Below are 24,857 nucleotides of genomic sequence, written 5' to 3' on the forward strand. Positions count from 1 at the left end.
TTCTCTTCGCGGAGACCATGTGGGAGCATCCACGAGAACAGCTGACAGGTTTGTGGAAACGGCCGCATGTGATGGCAGTAGAATAAAGCAGTGAGAATTGCTTACGTAAATGCGGCACTGGGAACTGCAGATGCTGGAATCTTGTGTAGAACTCAGTTGGGGTAACAGCGGGCCAGGCAGCTTCTCTGGAAGACCGTACTACGTGTTGGGTTGTGAATATCAGCAGGAACCACCGTGATTACAGGATTCACACGGGAAGTGAATATTCGGAGAGTCAGCAGGGAAAAGATTACCTGTCAGTGCAGATGAGAATGCAAATGTATCCTTGCACATGTACATACTGCAAAGGGAGTAAATGAAGAATGGGAGGTCATGAAGGACCTTGCCTTTGGATGCTGAGGTGTGTGTGTGGCTTCTAAACGAGTACTTTGGCACTGGAAGCATCTTTCTCCCTGGTGCAAAGTAATAGTGAAGGTGGGGGGAGGGACAGCCGTGAACTGAAACGTCAAATGGAAACGGGCCCTTTGGCCCAACTCTTCCATTCTGACCACATGCCCCCATCTAAGCTAGTCCCACTTGCCTGAATTTGGCCCATATCCCTCTAAACCTCTTATCCACTCACAAATGCTGTTATAGTACCTGCCTCAACTATATCCTCTGGCAGCTCGTTCCATAGAACCCACCACCCAATGTGTGGAAAAAATTTCCTCAGATTCCTGTCATATCTTTCCCCTCACTTTAAACCTATGTCCCCTGATTCTTAATTCCCCTGCCCTGGGTAAAATAAACTATGCCTTCACACGATCTATCTCCTCATGCTTTTACATACCTCCATAAGATCACCCCTCAGCTTTCTGCACCCGAGGAATCCACTACCGTGGCCACACACTCATTTCACTACTCTCATCGGGAAGCAGGTATAGGAGCCTGAAAACGAATGTGTGGGTTCAGGAGTATGAAGAAGGGTTCCAACACCAATCGTTGTTTATCCGTGTTCTCCAGTTACGTAACATAACGTCCTAACTTCCAGGCTCAATGCCCAAACTGAAGGTCAATGTCGCTGCTTTTATCACGTTTGTCCATTCCCTCCACAGATGCTGCCTGAACCGCTGCCTTCTCCCAGCACTGTGGTTTACCTGTGGAACTTGTTCTTGCTTCATGAAATATCTGGCAAGGCCAGCAGTTGTGATGATCCTGGAATACCCCTGAACTGCGGTATTTCAGAGGGTGGTTTATCACTCTGTGGATCTGGAGCCAGACCAGAGAGCAAGGAAAAATGTCCTCTCCTGGCAGATATTCAAATCTGACAGATATTAACAAATATGGCTTTTAACGGCCAAGTCTCCAACTTAGCATGTTAATTGTTCTGGTGTGAAACAGGCCTTTCGACCCACCGAGTCCACGCCAACCAACGACCACCCCACCCCATATACACTAGGGACAATTTCGTTTTTAACAAAGCCAATTAACCTACAAACCTGTACATCTTTGGGGTGTAGGAGGAAACCAGACCACCGGGAGAAAACCCAGTCATTGGGAAAACGTGCAAACTGCATAGAGACAACACCCGTAGTCGGGATCGAACCAGGGTCTCTGGAGCTGTGCTGCCATGTGGTGCTGTTTCACTCTCCATAGACACCACCTGACCTAATGAATATTTCCAACATGTGCAGTTTTTAGCTTTTGGATTTTACCTGGTCATTTCGTCAGGACCAGCTTTACTTGAATTTAAGATCCTAGCTGCTGTGATGAGATCAACCGCCTAGTAAATTAACAGCCTGGAGCCACATGACCGTGTAATCCAAAAGAGAAACTGATTGCACTTTACAAATACATCACTGTTGAATCCAAAAGAAAATTGAAAAATATATTTATATTTCCATTGAGGACAGGTGCATAAAGTCTATTGAAACACACAGAAATGTTCAAGGAAGTTGCCACTCTGACAGGAGGTGAGAGTGCCAGCTTCAATAATACAACTTCCCCCTCCAGCTGCCTACCTGCAGACGGACTCTGGGCTTCTGTTCGCCCACTTGCAAGTTCTCTGCCGCCAGTCACAGGGGCCGCTACATCGATGGCCGAGCAAAGCCAACTTTCTCCCTTCACTCCCACCGAGTGTTCCAGCGGCGAATGGCAGTCGCCAGTTGGCCAAGCGGAAACTGAGGGGTTGCTGAGGGTCGAGGCACGTTTGGTGGGAAGGGAGTGGGTCACAGGCCCAGCTGATGCCCTCAGCTCAATCCTCAGGTTGACTTATAGACACATGAATATTGCAGTGGTGGGTGCCTGGAAACGCTGCCAGGGATGGTGGAGGTAGACACGATAGTGGTGTTTAAGAGGCTTTGAGATACACACATAGATATGGATCATGTGCAGGTGGAGATTGGTTTAACGTGGGTATGATATTCAGCACAGACATTGTGGGCCGAAGGGCCTGTGCTGTACTGCTTTCTGTTTGGAAGAATGTGCCCCACAGTATTTGAGATGAAGGCCACTCTGCCCTCTAAGGGTTAGTAGCAGGAAGCAGCAGCGATCAGAACGCTCGGACACTGGTGAGAGCGTGGAAGCCTGGACCACTACTATTTAATATATTAATACCTATTTCATCCAAAATGTACATTCTAGGATAGTTCAACCCACTGTAGTTAGAAAAATAATTTCTTCAAAAAGTACTGTAGGTCCACAGGGGTATTTAGTGAGTGACTCTTGCCCTAGATGGTGTCTCCTCCCGTCAGTTGGTGACACATTTACTGAACCAAACCAACCCGCTGGGAGCAGCAGCTTAGATTCGGGGGGGGGGGGGAGGAAGATTGCCGTTGTCGATCCCCTGTTGCAGGTCTCACTGTTAACATCTCTGTGGATATTCAGACACGGTCGCTGGTGAAGGAGATAAATGGGTAAAGCAGGACAGACCGCAGCACCACGACTTGAAGCAAATGTCTTGCTCATCTGCTCAAAAGACACAACATAGAAACAGGCCCTTCTGCCCACAGAAACCATACCGACCAACGATCACCCGTCCACACTAGTTGTTATCCCACTTTCTCATCCACACTCGTGGCAATTTTTCAATTAACCTACAAACCTGCACATCTTTGGGATGTGGGAGGAAACCGGAGCACCTGCGGGAAACCCAAATGGACACAGGGAGAGCGTGCAAACTGCACAGATGGGCAGATTAACCTACAAACGCAGGACTCAAGACACGGTGCGTGCAGGTTGCTGACGTTGGGTGGGTGGGTTCGAACAGCAACCCAGATCATGATGTTCTGTCTCTGCTTAAGGGTTCGACCATGTAATCTGGTTTCCCATGGACTGAGCATGTGAGAGTCATTAACAGAGGTAAAGGTTGGGTGCGGACCCCAGGCTCCAGCAGGTCACTCTCCCTGGAACATTGGGCCACCTGCTCCCTGAGCCCATTGCGGCAACATGGAAAAAGACAGGAAGAGGAGCAGCACAGTGGCACAGCCATAGAGTTGCTGCCTTATAGCGCCAGAGATCTGGGTTCAATCCTGACTACGGGTGATGTCTGTACGGATTTGCATGTTCACTGCGTAGGTTTTCTCCGGGTGCTTCAGTTTCCTCCCACATTCCAAAGACATACAGGTCTATAGGTTTATTGCCTTTGGTAAAAACTGTCCTGAGTGTGTAGGATATTGCTAGTGTAAGGGGTGATCGCTGATGGGTCGGACGAAGGGCTTGTTTCTATGCTTTATCTCTGAAGTCTAAAGACACAAACCCCCTTCAGTGTTACTGATGTGGAAAAATATCCTGCAATTTTTTACCCTGCATCTTTACTTACAGATGCAAACTCTTGTATAAAAATAGTGTAAGAAATATTTGGTTTCTGCCATGTCCCTGAGGAGCCCTGACACTGACGAGGACTGCACCACCAGTGTACAGTCTGAGAGTGTTGTACAAAAGGCAGGTCCCCCGCTGTCTGACCGGGAGCCTGCGGTGGGGGAGGGTTAACCTCACTCCCAAGGTGGGGAGGGAAAAAGTTAATGTCACTCCCGAGAATGGTGGGCGAGAGAGTTAACCACTTCCATCTGTGGTGGGGGAGGATTAACCACACTTATGCCACGGTTACAGGGAGAAGGCAGGAGAATGGAGTTGAGATGGAACGATAGATCAGCCAATATTGAACGGTGGAGTAGATTTGTTAGGCCGAATGGCCTAATTCTGCTCTAAGAACTTATGAAAGTATGTATCTGTGGTGGGGAGCATTAACCTAAGTGCTGAGGGCGAGTAGAGAGTGAGCCTCAGTCCTGTGTGTGGTGGGGATGTGAGAGAGTGAATTGCCTGGCCCGCCCTGGCTGCTGGACAGGGTCACTCCTGTGGCTTTGCCCCATCAGGCGGCTCGGCGCCTCACTTGGTTTATCCTCAGTGTCCCCGCTCCTGGAGCACTGTCCCCGCACTGCTCGGCCCCTCCCTGCTGCCACTCAGCCCCTCTACTTGTGCCTGGCCAGTGCTCTGTAGAGGGCGAACGCAAGGAGGGCGGTCACGGCGGCTCCCAGCGTGACCCGCAGACAGAGGGAGGAGGTGCTGAGCTCGGCATCGTTCAGGTGGCTGCAGAGGCGAGAGGGAGACAATCATTACCACACGCCAAGGGACATTCAGCCAGTCTAGTCCATGCTAGCTAGTCCATCCATTCCCACACAAATTATCTTCCCACCGGTACCTATCCAATGATCAGAGCCCTCCTCCCAAGCTGGAAATGTCAAAGACCACAGGGCATAACTTTAAGGTGAACGAGAGGCAAAGTTTAAAGATGTGCGGGGTACGTTTTTTTCTAACAATAGGGTGATGGATGCCTGGAATGCGCTGCCAGGGTTGGTTGTGGTGGCCAATAACGATAGTGGTGTTTAAGAAGCTATTGGATAGGCACATGGATTTGCAGGGAATGGAGGGATATGGATCACGTGCAGGTGGAGGAGATTAGTTTAACTTAGCATCATGTTGGGCACGAACATTGTGGGCTGTAGGGCCTATTCCCGTGCTGCACATTTGGACATGACCGTCCTGCCAAAAGATTCCCAATTGACCAGTTACCCGAGTGTTAGTTTCCCAGCTGCCTGACAGTGTTGGAGTGAAGGCCAGGCTCGGGACTAATCACGACACGGCCGCTGTTCCAGCCCGCATGGTGCAGAGGTAAGGGAAAGCTCAGCGACGCCACATGGAGGTACAGAGGGCGCGGGTTAGAGGAGAGGTGCCAAAACCTACAGGGGAAGCCGCCAAGCCAGCCCATGCTCGGAGGTCCTGGTGGGCCGTGCGCTGCAAGTGGAGCCCACTGAGCCACCACTGCCCGTCACTCGAAGACCAGAGAGCGGGAGGATAGAACGAGTGTGAACGAGTGATCGATGGACAGCAAGGACCTGTTTCCATTTTGATCTTTCAATAAATTCAACCAAAAACCCACAGGTGGGTAGGTTACTGGGCATTTTAAATTGCTGCTGAGGTACAGGGAGTGGTGGAATGTGGGGGAAGTGATGGGAACGTGTGAGAATAACATGGTATGTGTTGAAGGACTATATAGACACAGTGGGCTGAAGGGCCTGTTTGCACACAGTGTATTTCGATCAGTGCACACTGCGGTGAGCTGGGAGTGTTGGGAGATACTCACGGGAAGGAGGCGACCAGGGCCAGGCGCGAGTAGATCGGCGAGCTGGCAGCGCTGTCATTGCAGCAGCTGAAGTGGAAGGGAGGCGGCAGGCGGTGTTTATAGCAGAACTGCAGTGGTGTGATTCCGTGCTCCTGCTTCTGCTCCGGCAGGTCCGCCTTCGATGCCACAAAGACACAGGGGATGCGGCTCTCCATGTAGTGTTCCTGCAGAAAGGCACAACCCCCGTGGTTAGCAGACAGCCCAAGCACAGAGTGCTGCATGGACTCAGCAGGTCAGGCAGCATCTGTGGAGGGGAGGGACAGGCGATGTTTCTGGCCGGGGCCTTTCTTCAGACTGACCCGCCATCTTGTTTCTTCATGTTATAGGAGCAGAATTAGGCCATTCAGCCCATCGAGTCTAATCCACCATTCAATCATGGCTGATCTATCTTTACCCCTCAACCCCAATCTCCTGCGTTCTCCCCATAACCCCTGACACCCTTACTAATCAAGAACCTGTCAATCTCCGCATTAAAAATATCCATTGACTTTGCCTCCACCACCGTCTGTGGCAATGAATTCCAGATTCACCACTCTCTGACTAAAGAAATTCCTCCACATCTTCTTTCTATGGTACATCCTTTCATTCTGAGGCTGTGTCCTTTTTTCCTAGACTCTCCCACTAGTGGAAACATCCTCTACACATCCACTCTATCCAGGCCTTTCACTATTGATTTCTTGTGTGTCCAATGACTCTGTACTTTGACTGAGTTTCTACTTAGACATTTTACCAATTGAATTGGTTGTCAGCTATGAAAATCTAAACATATCCTTCCTTTGGAAGCCTATTTGATTGTCCTATGCCAGGAATATGCAGGGTCACCCCAATCCCCCAGCAATAACAGAGGAGTGTCCTTTTTCCTTTTAGGAAATGTGAATCCATTCCAGTCGGCACAAGGAACTGCAGACGCTGAATCGTGAACGGAACACAAAGTGCTGGAATAACTCTCAAAGTGCTGGTCAGACCGCACCTGTAGAGGGGAATGGACAGATGACGTTTCAGGTCGGGACCCTTCTGCTGACTGATTGAGTGGATGAGTGAAAGCAGGAAAAGAAAGGTGGGGGTGGGACAAAGCCTGGCAAGTGATAGGTGGATACAAGTGAGGGAGGAGTTAAATTAGCAGATAGGTGGGTATATGATAAAGGCCGGAAGTGAAACGGAGACAAGGGGTGTCAGATAAGGAGTGAAATGTTTTGTATTATCTGATCTGATCTGATAGCATGCAAAGCAAAGCTTTTTTACTGTACCTCAGTACACATGACAATAATAAATCTGAACCTAACCTGGCCTTTCTGTAAAAAACTTGTAGTTGTCAGACCGCCACTCCCAGCTCACCTTGTAAATGCTGGCGCAGTAGTTGAAGGACTTGGCATCCGTGATATCGTACATCAGACAGGCAACGTCGCAGGTGGCATTGGAGGCTTTGAGAAACTCACAGTCCACATCCACCTCATGCAGCTAGGACAGAGAGCAACCAGTGAGCATGTATAGTGAGGGCACACCCACACAGCGAGACGCAGAGGCAGAGATAGACATAGGAGACATGCACAGGGTCAGTGAATGAGTGAATTCACACGGGGAGGAGATGCCACAGGCAGACAGACACAGATGGATACACACATGCAGGTTGGAACTCTAGGGACCAACAACATTCTGAGGCCCAGCATGTTTTCAATTTGTAAAAAAAGGAACTGCAGGTGCTGGTTTATAGCAAAGTTAGACACAAAGTGCTGGAGTATCCTAGCACTGGATAGGTCACAAGGGTAGACACGAAAAGCTGGAGTAACTCAGCAGGTCAGACAGCATCTCTGGAGAAAAGGAATAGGTGACAGTTTGGGTCGAGTCCTCTCTTCAGATCACAAGTGTGTTGGACTAAAGAGTTTTAAACTGAATTAACCAATTTACAGTGTATGGTGTACACGGCAGAAGGAAGTTCTGGAGGAACAGAATGCGTAACTCCATATCGGGTAATGGGTGATTAATGTCAAAGCTGCAGGGATCTGTGCTAGGACCTCTGTTGTTTGTGATATAACTTGTACATAAATGTAGATGGGTTGGTTGGTAAGTTTGCGGATGACACCAAAATTGGTGGAGATAATGGCAGTACTACGGCGCAGTGGTAGAGTTACTGCTTTACAGAGCCAGGGACCCAGGTTCGATCCGTACGGAGTTTGTTTGTTTTCCCTATGACTGCGTGGGTTTTCTCCAGGTGCTCCAGTTACCTCCCACACTCCAAAGACCAGCAGGTTTATAGGTTCTGATGTAGCTTCTGTAAATTGCAAATTGTCCCTAGTGTGTAGGATTGTGCTAGTGTACGTGGTGATTGCTGCTCAGCGCGGACTCGGTTTGCTGATGTGCCTATTTCTGTGCTGTATCTCTAAAGTCTAAAGCAAATTTGTTTAACTTGGCATCGTGTTTGGAGTGGACATTGTGGGACAAAGGGCCTGTTCCTGTGCTGTACTGTTCCATATTATTCTAAAGTTTGAGGGCGGAATGGTCTGTACTCACAATTAAATACTTGTCCAGGCTGTTGACTTGCACTGTGTTGATTGTAAAGTCGCAGAGATCTGCACCCATCTCACTCTGCATCTGAAACAATGTACAAGGAGCTGTGAAGCAGCATCAGAGTAAACCCGACTTCTTGAAAGTGCAGTCGGAATGGTCAGTTTGAGCACAGGGCAGCATCGTCACATTATTGCACACCCTGGTTACCCAGAAGCACCTCCTCCTGAACCACAACAGTCCATATAGATGACAGGGCACAGATGCAGTGCTAATGAAGGAACACCAGCCCAACGGCAGACAGTGGCGCAGCTGCTGCATTACAGCGCCAGTGACCCGATATTGATCCTGACAATGGGTGCTGTCTGTGTGGAGTTTGCACGTTCTCCCTGTGACCGTGTGGGTTTGCTCCGGTTTTCTCCTACATCCCAAAGAGGTGTGGGTTTGTAGGTTCACTGGCCTGTGTAAATTGCCCCTAGTGTGTAGAGAGTATGTGAGAACGTAGGCTAACATGGAACTAGTGTGAATGGGTGATTGATAGTCAGCATGGACTTGGTGAACCAAACAACCTTTTTCCATGCTGTATCTTTTAACTATGCTATACCTCATAAGCCCGCCAGTCCTGTGGCTTTGCACCCCCAACCCATTATACCCCGTATCCATTACAGCCCTGGTCCATTACCCACCCTACGCGTCCTACGCACTTGGCCCATTACACACCCGGCTCATTACAAACCAGGCCATTACCCACCCTGCCCTACACACTTGGCCCATTACACACCCGGCTCATTACACCTACCTGCAAGCTGCGTCCCAGGAAAGCCTGCAGGAAGGCAGTTTTCCCAGTGCCCTTGGGTCCGATCACTTTGCACAGGAACACATTTCTCTGTGTCTGACCTTTCTCCAAGTCCAGTTTCTTTGCTCGTGTCACTGAAACAAAAGGATTTTCAATGGGGAATGATTAGCGTTTCCCACGCGTGACAGCAGAGACTCCGCCATGTGAGGAGAGGCCAGGGCTGGTGGGGACAGAGTGTCGTGGGGGCAGGTGGAGTCGTGGGAGGGAGATTACTTTTCACTCCTGTCCTGACGGTGGCAACAATCAGCTCTATAGGTCCTCCCACGCCATCACTGGGTGCATCAGAGCCATGTCCCGACACAACAAGCCATTCAGCCCATCAAGTCTTCCCTGCTAATAATTTATACATCGCCTGCAATATCCTCACTTGAAGGTAGGCACAGAATTCTAGAGTAACTCAGCGGGTCAGGCAGCATCTCTGGAGAGAAGGATTGGGTGACGTTTCGGTTCGAGACCCTTCTTCAGACTGAAAATCAGTCACCCATTCGTTCTCCCCAGAGATGCTGCCTGACCCGCTGAGTTACGCCAGCATTTGTGTCTACCTTCAATTTAAACCAGCATCTGCAGTTCTTTCCTACACATCTCCTCACTTGAAACTTGCACAAAGCAGATTTCTCAAAGGACCTCAAGCCGCTCGACAGTGGGAGGGAGTGGTTAGTCACATGGCCCTTTATTGGGTGATGGTCCTGACACCAGCTCTGGAAACTGTCTCTGGGCTAGTGCAGGGCTTTGCAGGAAGAACTTCACTTTTTCCATTAAAGATGATAAACAGCAGTAATCAGACTGAGTCTGTCTGATGAAGGCCCCAACCCAAAACACTCGCTGTCTATTCACTCCCCAAATTATGTCTGCAATGAACTCTGAGCAGTGCAGCACAGAAACAGGTCCTTCAGCCATTCACTATAAGTGACATTTACAAGGCTTTAAGCTAAGCACGTGGATTTGCAGGGAATGGAGGAATATGGATCATGTGCAGGCAGATTATGTATCTGCCAAACAGAATGGCGACAATAATCTCCTCTGTCTGCACATGATCCATATTCCTCCATTCTCTGCATATCCATGTGCCTATCTAAAACCCTCCCCCTCCTAAAGGCCGCTTAAACACCACTAACGTCTGCCTCCAGCACCATCCCTGCAGCACGTTCCAGGCACGTGTCAAAAAAACCCGTACATCTCCATTAAACCATGTCCCCTCTCACCTTAAAGTAATGTCCTCTAGTCTTTGACATTTCCCTATTAGTATTTTACATTTCCTCTCTGGGGAAAAGGTTCTGACTGACTACACTTTCTAAGCCACTCATATTTTTATATACTTCCAACAGGTCTGCCCTCAACCCCCAGCGTTAGAGAAAACAATCCATAATTCTCCTTGTAGCGAATACTTTGTAGCTTGAAGCTGACCCGCTGAGTTCCTCCAGCACTCTGTGTTTTGCTGAAGCTTCCAGCATCTGCTGTCTCTGTATCTCCACTATCAGACTTTGTTCTCTCCACAAGCACACCCTCCCATCTGTCCTGGGTTCTGAACATAATCAGACAGAGCTCTGCCCCTCGACTCTACACCAGGGCTCCTGGGAGCCTCACTGTTAAGGCGACAAACCTCGTCTCCCACCCAGTGCAGCTCCCTACCTGTGATGGCTGCAGTTTGTGATTCTTGCTCCATAATGGTGGTGTAGCCCAGGTATCCCAGGTATTCAATGCAGCGGTGAACATCTAGGTAGGCCGTGAACCTGCAGGAGGACAGTGCAGAGCAAAGCAGCGCTCGTTCGTAATTGTAACTGGGCTTCATAGAACACAGAACAGTGCAGGGACAGGCCCTTCGAACCACAATATCTGTCATGAACTAATCTCCTCTGCCTGCACATGATCTATATTCCTCTACATGCATGTAACGAAAAGCCTTTTAAAAGTCACAATTGCATCATCCCCTGTACTTGTACATTTTACAATAAACTAATTTCTCATCTCTTCTTGGCACATAATTTGCAAGAACTAACTTCTCCTGCACTGATTGGCACTAATCTGCAGGATCATCCCGACCACCAGTGAGAGTCGGGGCCTCGGTTTAATCTGTTCTCTCCTTGTCGGGGCCTGGACGTGTTGGTCTGGCTTCTACATTTAAGTCTTTACGAGTGGTGCTGAACCTACAGGCGAGAGTGGAACCCCCGAAGCCAGGCCCGAGGAAGGCCGGCTCAGCAACCCTCTGTAGTCTATCATTGACCACAATAGTTCAGACATAGAACATAGAGCAGTACAACTCAGGAATGGGCCCTTCTGCCCACAATATTTATGTTGAACATGAAGTCTAGCTGAACAGCTCGCATCCGCCTGTAAATGATCCACATTCCCTTCTTTCCCTGCAAATCCATGTGCTTATCTAAAAGCTTCTTAAAACACCACTATCGTATCTGCCTCCACCACCACCCCTAGCGTTCCAGGCCCCCACCATCCAAGACTTGCCCTGCACATCTCTCATTATATTTCCCCCCTCTCACCTTATAGCTGTGCCCTCTAGTGTTGGACATTTCCACCCCGCGAGAAAGGTTCTGACTGTCTACCCTATCTATGCCCACCACTCCCTCTTCTCACAACTTTGGCTTGGCTCGGCTTTTGCACAAGTTAGTTGTCCTCAAGTAGTTAGTCTCATGGGTTTTACCCGAGCTCTAACACCAGTCAGTGGCCAAATGCAGGCAGTTCCAGAGGAAGACTTACGTCCAGTGGCAGAGGTAGCCGTGGAGAGTGACCCAGCCCCTCTCGTCCGTGCACACCGTGTTAAAGGCCTCCGGACCCCAGGGGAAGTACGGGAACACGCTGAACAAGTTCTTCAGCTCAATGGGAGAGAGGACGCCGTCGTTATCCTGGTCACAGAAAACATGAGTGAGACAGGAAACATCCGTGGCGTTGCAACCCCTCCCCTCCCCGGCAAGCTACTTACTGCATCGTACTTCTCGAAGACACGCTGGAGAAACAGGTAGGTGCGCTGGTTCAGCTCAGTTGTGCAGTGGTAAAGAACTCGCAGCCTGCAAGGAAACAGTGAGCTGGTGACATAAAAGTCACCGTAATGTCCACAACCCTGGCGTAGGCCTGTCGGAAGGCCATCAGACGACCAGGGAGGGGCAGAGGAAAGCAGTTTGCATTTGATGCACTCGGGTCGCACAGTAGTGCAGCGGTGGAGTTGCTGCCTCACAGCGCTAGAAACACGGGTTCGATCCTGACTATGGGGTGCTGTCTACACAGAGTTGTTTGCTCTCCCTGTGACCACGTGGGTTTTCTCTGAGTACTCCCGTTTCCTCCCAAAAGCCAAAAACGTGCAGGAATGTAAGTTAATTGGCTTCTGTAAATTGTCCCAAGTGTATACAATTGCGCTAGTGTACGGGGTGATCACTGGTCGGTGCAGACTTGGTGGACTGAGAGGCCCGTTTCCACAATGTATCTCTATAGTCTAAAGTAAAGTTTAAAAATGTATCACTGGGACCGATCACAAAACGGCTTCAATCCAGCTGTTCCTACAAATCTGTCTGAAGAAGGGTCTCGACCTGAAACGTCACCAATTCCTTCTCTCCAGAGATGCTGCCTGTCCCGTTGAGTTACTCCAGCATTTTGTGTCTACCTCCGATTTAAACCAGCATCTGCAGTTCTTTCCTACACAGCTGTTCATACATATACGCAAACGATGGGGATCATCGGGCAGTAGAAAATATCTCTGGAACTGATGCACTACAACGCGAAGAACTATAGTCTGTAATCTGTATCTTCTCCTTTGCCCTTCTGAGTGTACTTGAATATGACTTGATTGAAGTTATGTATGGCAAAGGTTGGTGAAATTAGATATGTCAGCTTGAAACACGCAACTCCTAGGCAATAAACTGTTCCTGGCCATAGGACTTCCCCACAACCTCAACCCCACTCCCCTCAATCCCTCCCCCAGACACACTCCCTCAAACCCTCCTGAACCCCTTCAAACGCTCCCCCACCCCACCAAACCCATCCTACTCGCCTCAAACGCTCCCCCACCCCCCTCTCTCTCAGCTGCCATCGTGGTACTTACGGTGGATGGAGATAGTCATCGGTCATCTCCAGGTTATCGTCATAGCCAAACTTGCGAAGGACAGTCCAGGTGGTCTCGTGCCTACCTCTCTGGACGAACAACGTGTTCAAGAACAGGAAACCTGGCACAGGGAATTTTAGCCACAGAGTTCAGAGTTCAGCTTGCATCCACCACGGCGACCGCTCCCGGCAACTGAGACCCCGCCCGGTGACTGAAGCCCCTCCCGACGACAGAGACCTCGCCCGATGACCCAGACCGGTGACTGAAGCCCCTCCCGACGACAGAGACCTCGCCCGATGACCAGACCCCGCCCGACGACCAGACCCCGCCCGACGACCAGACCCCGCCCGACGACCAGACCCCGCCCGACGACCAGACCCCTCCGATGACCCCAGACCGGCGACCGAAGCCCCGCCCGACAACCAGACCCCCCCGATGACCAGACCCCGCCCGATGACCCAGACCGGCGACCGATGATCAGACCCCGCCCGATGACAGAGACCCCGCCCGATGACCAGACCCTGACCGATGTCTAGACCCCGCCCGACAAACCAGACCCCGCCCTGCACAGTGAATCCGCCCGACGAACCAGACCCCGCCCGATGACAGAGACCCCGCCCGATGACCAGACCCCGCCCCCGATGACAGAGACCCCGCCCGATGACAGAGACCCCGCCCGATGACAGAGACCCCGCCCGATGACCCCCGCCCTGACCACCCCCCCCGATGAAGACCCCGCCCGATGACAGAGACCCCGCCCGATGACCAGACCCCGCCCCCGCCCGATGTCCAGACCCCGCCCGACAACCCCGCCCGACCAGACCCCGCCCGATGACAGAGACCCCGCCCGATGACCAGACCCCGCCCTGCACAGAGACCCCGCCCGATGACCAGACCCCGCCCGATGACAGAGACCCCGCCCGATGACAGAGACCCCGCCCGATGACCAGACCCCCCCGATGACCAGACCCCGCCCGATGACCAGACCCCGCCCGATGACAGAGACCCCGCCCGATGACCAGACCCCGCCCGATGACAGAGACCCCGCCCGATGACCAGACCCCGCCCCCGACGAACCAGACCCCGCCCTGCACAGTGACCCCCCCGGCAACCGAGACTGGCACTGGACACACCACCGTGGCCCAGAGCGTAACGTTCCACCCTGGAAAGATTGAATGCCCGGGATGGCTGTTCGGCCATTCTAGGTTTTACTGTGAATTCGCTCACCATTTAAAGTCAGTCCATCGTCACGGATTCCATCAGTCGTGTTTTTCCAGACGACAGTTTTAACATCTTCTAAAGCTTGTGCTGAGAGCGGATTCCTGAAACAGTATTTCTGAATGAAAAATAAAGCATTGGGGAGAAGAGAGTGAGGTGTGAACACTGGCTGTCGACATGCCGCTGATGCACATACTCTCTAATGGTGAGATTGTCTCAGGCTGGGGAGCTGGTTTCTACCCGCCGTGTCTGCCTGACAGCAGCTGGATCCACACACACCCTGATCCAAGAGAGACACCGGCAACTGCAGATGCTGGAATCAAGTGCTGGAGGAATTCAGCGTGACAGAACAGTACAACACAAGAGCAACCCCTTCGGCCCACCATGTCCGTGCTGAACATGATGCCAAGACAAACGCTCCTCTGCCTGCATATTATCCACATCTCTCCGTTCCCTGAATATCCATGTGCCCTATCCAAAAGTCTCTTCAATGCCACTATCGTATCTGCCTCCACCACCAGCCCCGGCAGCACATTCCAGGCACCCACCACCCTCTCTGTAAAGAAAAATCCCTTCTTCAGACTGATGAAAACTTCAGACTTTAGATCAGACCAAAGAAGCATCTTGATCTGAGACCTCACCTATCCATGTTCTCCAGCCTGACCCACTGAGTTACTCCAGCACTTTGTGTCTTATTTTGTAAACCGGCATCTGCAGTTCTTTGGTTCTACTATGGGTATTCCACACTAGTTCCTCCTCCATAGGAGATAACCCCCATTCTGGTTTAAGCTCTCCCAATTCATACAAACCCCCCGCTATCCAATTTCCACAGATGACTCTCCCACCCTTTCAGACACTGTGTTCCAACCCACAACCTGCTTTTGAAAATAAGGAATTCTCATCCCCTCCTGCCCATTTGCCGAGGTAAAGGAGAAATAGCAGAACCTAGAGCTTGGAGAGGGACTTTCACGTTGAGTTGGTGAGGGAGGATGAAACCTTTGCACCAGACTGGAGTGGTGGACGGAGAAGGGTTGAAAAAAACACGGGAGTTCACAGGTTATGAACGCTCAACTTGCGTTCGGCCCATACGTACGAGCGAGTGTTCAGGAGACAGGTGAGATTGGTTTGCCGGTTGCTGTGGGTTTACAGGCATCTGCTGCAGTGTGGGAACTCGGTTCATGGCAAAATTATTACATCTTGCAGAAAAACCTAAGTGGTCGAGTTTAACATAGAGGGAGGAAATAAGGCGCATGGTATGCTTGCCTTCATTGTTAGGAGAATTAGGTGCAAGAGTCAGGAAGTCATGATGCATCTCTATAGGACTTTGGTTCGGCCGCATTTGGAGTATTGCGTGCAGTTCTGGTCACCCCATTACCGGAAAGATATGATTTAATTGGACAGCATGCAAACAGAGCTTTTCACTATATCTTGGAACAGGCGACAATGATAAACCGATACCACAGAAACCTATACCCCAAGCGGGAAATAATTACCTGAAAGAAGTTCATCTCCACGTCATTAAGGATTCCGTCATTGTCCTGGTCGGAGATGTTGAAGATCCGGGTCAGGGCTTGAACGCACAGAGGCTTCAACTACAATATACATCAGTTCATCAGCCAGGGACAATCAGGCACGATCCCAGAAACACAAGCTCAGGCAGAAAGCAGTTAAGGCACTGAAGAACAGCAAATTAAACCCACACTTGGCTTAATGAAGAAAACTCGCAACAAAGGCCTGCACTCACCAACTGCAAGCAATCTCTCTTGATTGTATGCAAAACATAGAATTTCACTGTACAATGGTACATGTGACAATAAAATATCATCATCATCAAATGGGGTAAACACAACCTACTAGACATACATGAAGAATGTACATGACCTGCTGGTCTGGCTGCTCTCTCTACCATTGCCATCTAGTCAGGGGGTCTACTCTGGGTTCATGAGTGCTGAAGGGAGAGGGAGGACAGCATCAGGCGGGGAAATCAAACTCTGCAGAAGTGGAAAGTCTGAGCAAATGTACAGAAGCCCACACTGAGCGCTGAATGCAGGGCACCAGATAGGAAGCAGGGTAAGAATCGCTGCTTCATCCGGAGGGAGTGTTTAAGTCTGTCTTGTGGACTGTCATATGCTGAGAGAATGGAGCAGCTGGGCTTGTACACTCTGGAGTTTAGAAGGATGAGAGGTAACCTCATTGAAACATATAAGATTATTAAGGGCTTGGACACACTAGAGGCAGGAAACATGTTCCTGATGTTGGGGGAGTCCAGAACCAGGAGCCACAGTTTAAGAATAAGGAGTGAGGAATTTAGAACGGAGACGAGGAAACACTTTTTCTCACAGAGAGTGGTGAGTCTGTGGAATTCTCTGCCTCAGTCAGGGGATATGGGGAGAAGGCAGGAACGGGGTACTGATTGGGGATGATCAGCCATGATCACATTGAATGGCGGTGCTGGCTCGAAGGGCCAAATGGCCTACTCCTGCACCAATTGTCTATTGAGTCCCGGATGGTGAGAGGTGGAAGGATGGGTGTTGCATCTCCTGCTGTTCCACGGTCGATGCGGTTGGTGGTGATGGAAGAATGGATCAGGGTGTTGCGATGTGAATGCTGACATGGAGAGGTTCCGCTTACAATATCCTCCTGCTCATTACATTCTCCTGGTTGTGCCTGGGAGGGTGTTCATCATGACCTTAAAACATTAACATTCATGAGAGAATATATTTATAAAATTTAACTGGACTGGTGCCTCTGGTAAAGCTAAAAAGGTATCCTCCAGTGTTTCACTGTTGGAAGTTACTTGTTTCTATTTAGTATTATTGGGTTGCATTTCCTCTGAAAGACCAAAAAAGGCTGAATGTTGAAGCAGTACCCAGTGAGAGGGCATAGGTTCAGCCTGAGGGCACAGTGCCAAAATCAACAATCCCTTACCTGTTTCTCCTCCGGGCTGTACAGTGGAGCCGTCGGGTGCAACACAGCCTTCTGTGCGTAGAAGAACAGCTCGGAAATATTCTTCAGGTTCTTAGCTGAGCACTGCCAATACAAAGCAGAACAAGCTGAGCGATGGTAATGCAGCACGGTGGCACAGCTGTAGAGTTGCTGCCTTACAGCGCCAGAGACCTGGGTTTGATCCTAACTACGGGTGCTGTTTGTATGGAGTTTGCACGTGCTCCTCATGACCTGCGTAGGTTTCTCTGGATGCTCCTCTTACATTCCAAAGACGTGCAGGTTTGCAGGTTAATTGGCTTTGGGAAAATTGTAAAATTGTCCCTGGTGTGTAGGATAGTGCTGGTGTATGGGGATCACTGGTCGGCGCGGACTCGGTGGGCCACAGGGCCTGTTTCCCCACTGTATCTCTAAAATAAACGAAGATGAGTTGAAGCAAGCAGTGGTGGAGAGGGGAGGATAGAGGCAGACAGTGGTATACATAGTGGGGAGAGGATGGAATAGATGGGCAGAAAGGCCATTGTTTTCCCCAGATTCTGTGAAAGCTTCAATGTTCTTACACCCCCTCTCACCATCATCCAGGAACCTAAGCAGCCCTTCCAGGTGAGGCAAAGATTCACGTGCACCTCTTCTAACCTTGCCCACTGCATTCGGTGCTGCCAATGTGGCCTGCTATACTGTGATTAGACCAAGCACAAACCAGACTGATTTGCACAGCATCTTCACTCTGTGCACAGCAGCCGATCCAAGCTCCAAGTTACGTCCCCTCCAAATTCCCACACCAACCTGCCCATCCTTGATCTTCTCCATTGCCAGGGTGAGGGCCCACACAAACTGGAGGAAGAACACCTCATTTTCCACCTGGGTATTTCCAAATCAACAAATAGGGAATTGTAGATGTGAAGCCACAATCTATCCCTTCGTGATGGAACTAGTTACTGGAAGTCATAAAAGCCATTGATGCCTGAAGAAAGGTTCCGACCCAAAATGTCACTCATCCTTTTTCTTCAGAGCTGCTGAGTTACTCCAGCACTTTGTGACTATTACTGGAAGACATTTCTCCCCTTCTCCTGGGGTCTAGTTGATTCTTGAGGCAAGCTCAGAATTAAGCTCACTGGTGAACCACCTGTAGCCCAGAAAGCTCTCAGCAAAAGTCTAACCAGACCACTGATACTCTGGTGTGGAAGCAATCAGCTCTGGGCAATACAAGTCTACTCTCTCTCAATGGCCATGCAACCACTCAAAATCTTCTCAGGACAACGCGATATGTAGCAGCCTTGCCAGAGATCCCCATATCTTAAAACGGGCATAGAAGCTTTGTCTCACCTCTACACACGTCTCGATTTCAGTGAACTGGTTCATGATGGGAAGGATCATTTCCATGGAGCTGGTTTCCTGCAGGTCAGATTTGTTACCCACCAGGATCACTGGGATCCTAGGAGAAAGGGACGTGGGGAAACAGCAAAAATAAATAAATACATAATGACCACAGCAAATAAATTGGGCAGAAGCATTTCAATACTGTGAACCTGAGCTAATAGGGCGAGATTGGACAAACGAGGACTTAGATCGCAGGATGCTGGGGGGGGTAATTTTATAGAGGTGTGTAATATCATGAGAGGAATTTTACCCAGAGTAGGGGAATCAATAACCAGAGGACAAAGGTGTAAGGTGATTTAAAATACTTAGACATTTAAAAGATCACTATTAAACTTTTTCTTCGAGGGTGCTGTATATATGGAACAAACTGCCAGAGGAGGTAGTTAAAAAAAGTACAATAACAACATTTAACATACATTTGGCCAGATACATGGATAGGTAAGGTTTAGAGAAATATGGACCAAGGGCGGACAAATGAGACTATCAGATGGGCATCGTGGTTGGCACGGACAAGTTGGGCAGAAGGTGCTGTTTCTGTACCGTCTGCCTCTATAACTCTGAGCATTTTGGATGCAATATCATCAACGTAAACAACAATTTACAAAGATATTTGGAAGGAGATTATAAGCTAGGTCAAATGTTTGGGCTATAAGGAAGAGAAAGAAAGATGTGGGGGAGAGGGGATAGGGAAACATCTTGATTAAAGGTTCCTAACCTAGGGTAAATTTACTCCCGGGGGCAAAACTTCACCTACCCAGGGGGTAAATTCATTGATTTTGGATTTGTACATATTTTTTTCTCAGACTGACTTCTGTTACACCGGTGTTCAAGAAGGAACTGCAGATGCTGGAAGATCGAAGGTACACAAAATTGCTGGAGAAACTCAGCAGGTGCAGCAGCATCTATGGAGCGAAGAAAATAGGCGACGTTTCGGGCCGAAACCCTTCTTCAGACTGTTACACCGGTATCTGATTAACAGACATACCAGAACCAAACACAGTCAGTCTGAGAAAAAATAAATTGTTACATGCTATTAAAGTTCCCAGCGGTAAACGGGACGAAAAGGGTTGGGAACACCTGATCTAGACGACACAGCATATTTCCCGCTGCTCCTGTAATCACAAGATGTGGAGCAGCGGGCAGCGTGGATAGAAGCTGCCCATACTTCAACCGGGACCTACCTGTTCTCTCTTTCACAGCCGCCATTGACCAAAGGAATCCATTTACTCTGGATCTGGAAAACGGCAACAATAAAATGGTTTAAGACTCTTCACCAAAGATCAAAGTGCGATTGTCTGTTTACTTCTCTCGCCAGCAGTCAAATGACTCGATTTCTTCAATTAAAAACATGTCACTGGGGGGTACTGGAACTGATTCCTGTGACGGCTCAGGAGGTTGAACGGGATTGCAGGGCACTGTAATGGGGAACAGCAGCACAGTCCGTCATGGAACCCCAGCCTCCACATCAGTGAGAATGCCACCTGTTGTTACTTCACTCATGCTTGCTGCGTGTGAATGAGTTTCTACGTATTTATGAAGACGGGCAAGTTGGGCCGAAGGGCCTGTTTCCATGCTGTATGACTCGGTTTCCTACCCCACAATAGCAACTATGCTTGAAAACAACTGTGCATCATTTGCAGTGAAGTACTTTGAATGTCCAGAAAAGGATGTGAGAGGTGCTAGAGAAATGCAAGTATTTTCCCCACACACAGCACAGTGACCAGATGATGAACTTACTAACTTAGAGGAGGTATTGCAGGCAGTGAGGTAGGTTGTTAAAAATTACAGTGGGATCTTGATCAGCTGGGTAAGTTGGCCGAGGAATGGCAAATGGCGTTTAATTCAGGTAAATGCGAGTTGTGGCATTTTGGGAAGTCAAACCAGGGTAAGGTTTTCACAGTGAATGGTAGGACCCAGAGGAGTGTTGTAGAGCAGAGAGACTGAGGAGTATGTGCTCAGCTCCCTGAAAGCAGTGGCACTGGTAGACAGCGGGTTGAAGGTGGCATTTGGCACACTGGCCTTCATTAGCCAGGATAGTGAGCATACGAGTTAAGACAAGGTGCTGCAGTTGTACAAGACAGTGGTGAAGCCACACGGAATATTGTGTACAGCTCTGGTCACCTGCTAAAGAAATGACATCATTACGCTGGAAAAAATGCAATGAAGATTCATGAGAATATTCCCAGGTTTCAAAGGCCTGAGGTTATAGGGAGAGGTTGAGCAGGCAATGACCTTATTCTCTCTCTGTAGGCGGCTGAGGGGTGATTTTACACAGGTGGATAAAATCATGAAGGGAATAAATAAGGTGAATGCTCGCACTTTTTCCCCAGGGAATGGGAATCAAAAACCTGAGAGCACAGGTTTAAGGTGAGAGGCAAAAGATTTGAAAGGCTCCAAAGGGGCAACATTTTCACATAAAGGATGGTGCAGATATGGACAGAACTGCAGGAGAAAATCGTTGAGGCACGAGGAATAACAATGTTGAAAGCACTGGACAGGTACTTGGACAGGTAAGGTTGAAAGGGACACAGGCCAGTTGGATTAGCTTAGATGGGCTTCTTGGTTTGGCGTGGGTGAGTTTGCCCAGTTTCCGTGCTGTATTACACAATGACTCCTACCAAACAAACTAACATTGGCACAGGGACCAGGGCACCGGTTGGAACTTGCTTTCCCTCCAAGCAGGGCCACATTATCTTTCATGTCCACCTGAGTGGACAGACAGGGTTCATCGTAGAAACTATGTACACAAGTAGGCCATTCATCCCTTCATTATGCTCAACACAATCATAATTCGTCATTCTATCTCTGATATTTAGATTCCTGCCCTCTCCCCATATCCCCTGATACAGATTGCATTTGGAAATGTATGTACTTCTATTCTTGAATGTATTCAGTGACCCGGGCCTCCATAGCCCACAGGTTCACAATTTCTGAGTGAAGACATTTCTCTTCATCTCAGTCCTACATATCTTGCCCTGTATCCTCAGATTGTGATTGCTTGTTCTAGAGATCACCCTCCTTGCATCCATCTGTCAAACTCTGCCATCAGTTTGTAAGCTTTAATTAAATCCCCACCCATTTGGTTTAGTTTAGATACCGAATGAAAGCAGGCCCTTCGGCCCACTGTGTCCGCACCAACCATTGATCACCCGTAGACTAGTTCTATGTTATCCCACTGGAATTCTCTGCCACAGAAGGTAGTTGAGGCCAGTTCATTGGCTATATTTAAGAGGGAGTTAGGTGTGGCCCTTGTGGCTAAAGGGATCAGAGGGTATGGAGAGAAGGCAGGAACAGGATACTGAGTTGGATGATCAGGCTTGATCATATTGAATGGCGGTGCAGGCTCGAAGGGCCGAATGGCCTACTCCTGCGCCTATTTTCTATGTTTCTATGTCACATTCTACACACTGGGGGCAATTTTACCAAAACCAATTAACCTGCAAACCTACACATCTTTCGAGTGTGGGAGGAAACTGGAGACAACCCACGTGGTCACAGGGAGAACGTACAAACTCTGCAGACAGAACCCGTATTCAGGATCAAACGTGGGTCTCTGGTGCTGTGAAGCAGGGGCTATCCCACTACGCTACTGTACCACCCTTCTAAAGTCTAGCGAAAGACCCCTGGTGTCACATCGGAACATTAACCCAAACACTATCTCAGCTCCCTAGAACAAGATTCTAACTTACGGCCCCTCTCAGAAACACGAGCACTGCACATAAACCTTATAACAGGTGGGAAACACGAGTGCAAGTGAATCCAATGTATTTTGTGGATAGAATTATCTCCAGGGACGGTATGTTCTGGTAAAACAAAACTCCTGTTCCAATAGTCTGCTCATGCAAGCATAACCAAGGCAGAGCATAAAGAGTGTATCGAGCAGTTTACAAACATCAGGACACCAGTGAGAGGGAGGGGTTGAAGACAGCACAGCTGCTCCATCCTGTGGACAAAGCCTTGCATCACCTCGAGGTTAGAGCAATGAAGTTAAAATACAAAGGCTCTGCAAGAAACTGGTTGAGTTGAACCTCCTCACTGCCAAAGTAATCCTCTCCAGGATCCCGGTTTACGTAGACATTTCTGGATATGACCCAGTAAGAGAAATCGATACAGAGCTGACCAGTGCCAGAGGTTTGAGTTACAGTGTAAAATAGGCCACTGCAAAGGATCAACCCAAATCTCTGCTCACAGGCTGTCTGTACAAGGATTTTAAAATTAAAAACTAAATACATATCCACACAATCGAGTCGGCAAACAAAGCATTTATCTCAAGTATTCAGGTGCAACTCCGTGGTCTCTTAGGTACGAAATGTTTGACAACTTTCCCACCCCTGAGGTAAACAGACACAAGTGCACCAAGGAAGCAGTAGCGGATAGCTGTGTAACTCCAAACAAACGTACAAGTCTGCACACACGTAGGCTCTCAGATCAGGAGGTGCAGCTGTGAGGGTAGGGCAAGCTGTGACCCTGCGAGTAGAGACTCTTGCCCAGACTGCAGCAAATAAGGAATTATTTACTTTTCCAATAGACCCACAGTAAGTCCTTATCAGTTAGACTGCATTGCCTGATAGGGTAGTGGAGACATATTCAACTATGATTTTAAAAGGGCCACAAGAGAGTTTCTAGAGAACCAATGCAGGATACAAGGTGGTACGGTACCTTCTCAATGGTGCTCTCCTGGTTTACATCATACACAACACAGACCACATTTGCCTGAAAAAAGAGAGGATGAAAACGTTATCCGACGAGGATCAACAGTAAAAGCTTTACCCAGGGGACAAGGCCCATGGAGTGTGACAGCTCCATTATGGAGGTTGGAGTTGGTCAAGTTGGGTGTGTAAATAAAGCCTAGAGACTCTGACAGGAGGATATACTCTGAGGTTCTGGGGAATGCTCTATGCTTCTCATTATTTTATAAATCTCTATAAAGTCACCTCTTAGCCTCCTAGGTTCTGGGATAAATAGACCCAGCCTAACCAGGGTCCTCAGAACACAAATTTCCCCAGGATCCAGTAACCTCGAATAAAGTAATGTCCCGACCCAAAATGTCGACTCCCATTTTCTTCCACAAATGCTGCCTGACCTGCTGAGTTCTTCCACTAGTTTGTTTTTTACTTTCCCATGCAATTAATCTTTGAGTATCTGAGGGTATCCAATCCCGGTTTGAACTTGTTGGCTGATCAGGGTCTCTGGGCCTACAGCCCTGAACCTCACACAGTGGCCTCCTTCAAGAGCCCCGTCTTTGTGGGTGTTGGTTGGCGGAGGCACAAAGGACTTCATCAACGTCAACAGAGGCTGGGGAACTGATGTGAATTAACAGGCCATCATTCACCGCCTATCAGAGGTAACCATAGCAGTGGGGAACAGCAAAAGGTCCTCTATTCACTGGCGTTCAGCCAAAACACAATTCACCCCTTTGCCTCAATACATGTGCGCTTCTAAAGAATTGAGCAGGGCTCAATATGTGGCTCTGCCCCTGACCAGGAACGCCTTACCCGGTTAATCTCATCCTGCAGCTCATCCTCTGTCTGCTCCGATGCTGCAAACAAATGAACACACTGTTACTCACTTACACCAACACTGCTCAAATCTAGGCTGCACCATGAACAACACTGGGCTACACAAGAACATATAAATGAGAGTAGTATAGTTTAGTTTATTGTCACGTATATATTATTATACATGATTATAATTGAGCCACCCACAGTGTACATGATAAAGGGAATAATGTTTAGTGCAAGATAAAGTCCAGTAGAGTCCGATTAAAGATCGGCCGAGGGTCTCCATTGAAGTCCGTGGGTGTGTCTCCAATGAAGGCCAATCGGTCCCTCAAGGCTGCCCTGACATTCAATGTGACCGTGGCTGATCTACCCGAGGCTTCATCTTCTATACTAGTTCTCTTTAACACACAATTCCCTGCTTTCAAAAATGTATTAACTTGCTCTTTAAATACTCCAACCTCCACAAACCTCTGATGCAGGGAATTCCAAGATTCACCAGTCTCTGTAACACTTGGTAGAGTAGCAGGGCGGCACATAGTGCCAGTAACCGGGTTAGATCCCGAGCTTGGGCGCTGTCTGTGTGGAGTTTGCACGTTCATTCTGCAACCGTGTGGGATTCCTCCGGGTGCTCTGATTTCCTGATACATCCCAAAGCCATGCAGGATTGTAGATTAATTGGCCTCTGTAAATCGCTTCTTTTTTTTTTTTTTTTTTTTTTTATTTTTTTTTTTATTAGAAGTAAGCACAGTC

The 24,857-nt window shown here is 48.9% G+C and overlaps 1 protein-coding gene across 1 annotated transcript in view; it reads right to left on the reverse strand.

Moving 5' to 3' along the window:
- Positions 1-1,337: 1,337 nt before the first annotated feature.
- Positions 1,338-24,857, reverse strand: part of rhot2 (ras homolog family member T2) — a 31,885-nt gene continuing 8,365 nt past the window's right edge. Inside the window, exons 4-19 of the mRNA XM_055651551.1 lie at positions 24,102-24,145; positions 23,266-23,319; positions 19,788-19,840; positions 18,553-18,661; positions 17,212-17,313; positions 15,777-15,875; positions 14,293-14,401; positions 13,066-13,186; positions 11,953-12,037; positions 11,730-11,875; positions 10,647-10,747; positions 8,961-9,091; positions 8,168-8,248; positions 6,995-7,117; positions 5,621-5,823; positions 1,338-4,566 (exon numbers count right to left, since the gene is read on the reverse strand). Coding sequence (XP_055507526.1) covers positions 4,449-4,566; positions 5,621-5,823; positions 6,995-7,117; positions 8,168-8,248; positions 8,961-9,091; positions 10,647-10,747; positions 11,730-11,875; positions 11,953-12,037; positions 13,066-13,186; positions 14,293-14,401; positions 15,777-15,875; positions 17,212-17,313; positions 18,553-18,661; positions 19,788-19,840; positions 23,266-23,319; positions 24,102-24,145 — 1,679 coding nt within the window. The 3' untranslated portion in view covers positions 1,338-4,448. The remainder of the gene's footprint in view (positions 4,567-5,620; positions 5,824-6,994; positions 7,118-8,167; positions 8,249-8,960; positions 9,092-10,646; positions 10,748-11,729; positions 11,876-11,952; positions 12,038-13,065; positions 13,187-14,292; positions 14,402-15,776; positions 15,876-17,211; positions 17,314-18,552; positions 18,662-19,787; positions 19,841-23,265; positions 23,320-24,101; positions 24,146-24,857) is intronic.

Source organism: Leucoraja erinacea, chromosome 20 (assembly GCF_028641065.1).
Source record: "Leucoraja erinacea ecotype New England chromosome 20, Leri_hhj_1, whole genome shotgun sequence".
NCBI lineage: Eukaryota > Metazoa > Chordata > Chondrichthyes > Rajiformes > Rajidae > Leucoraja > Leucoraja erinaceus.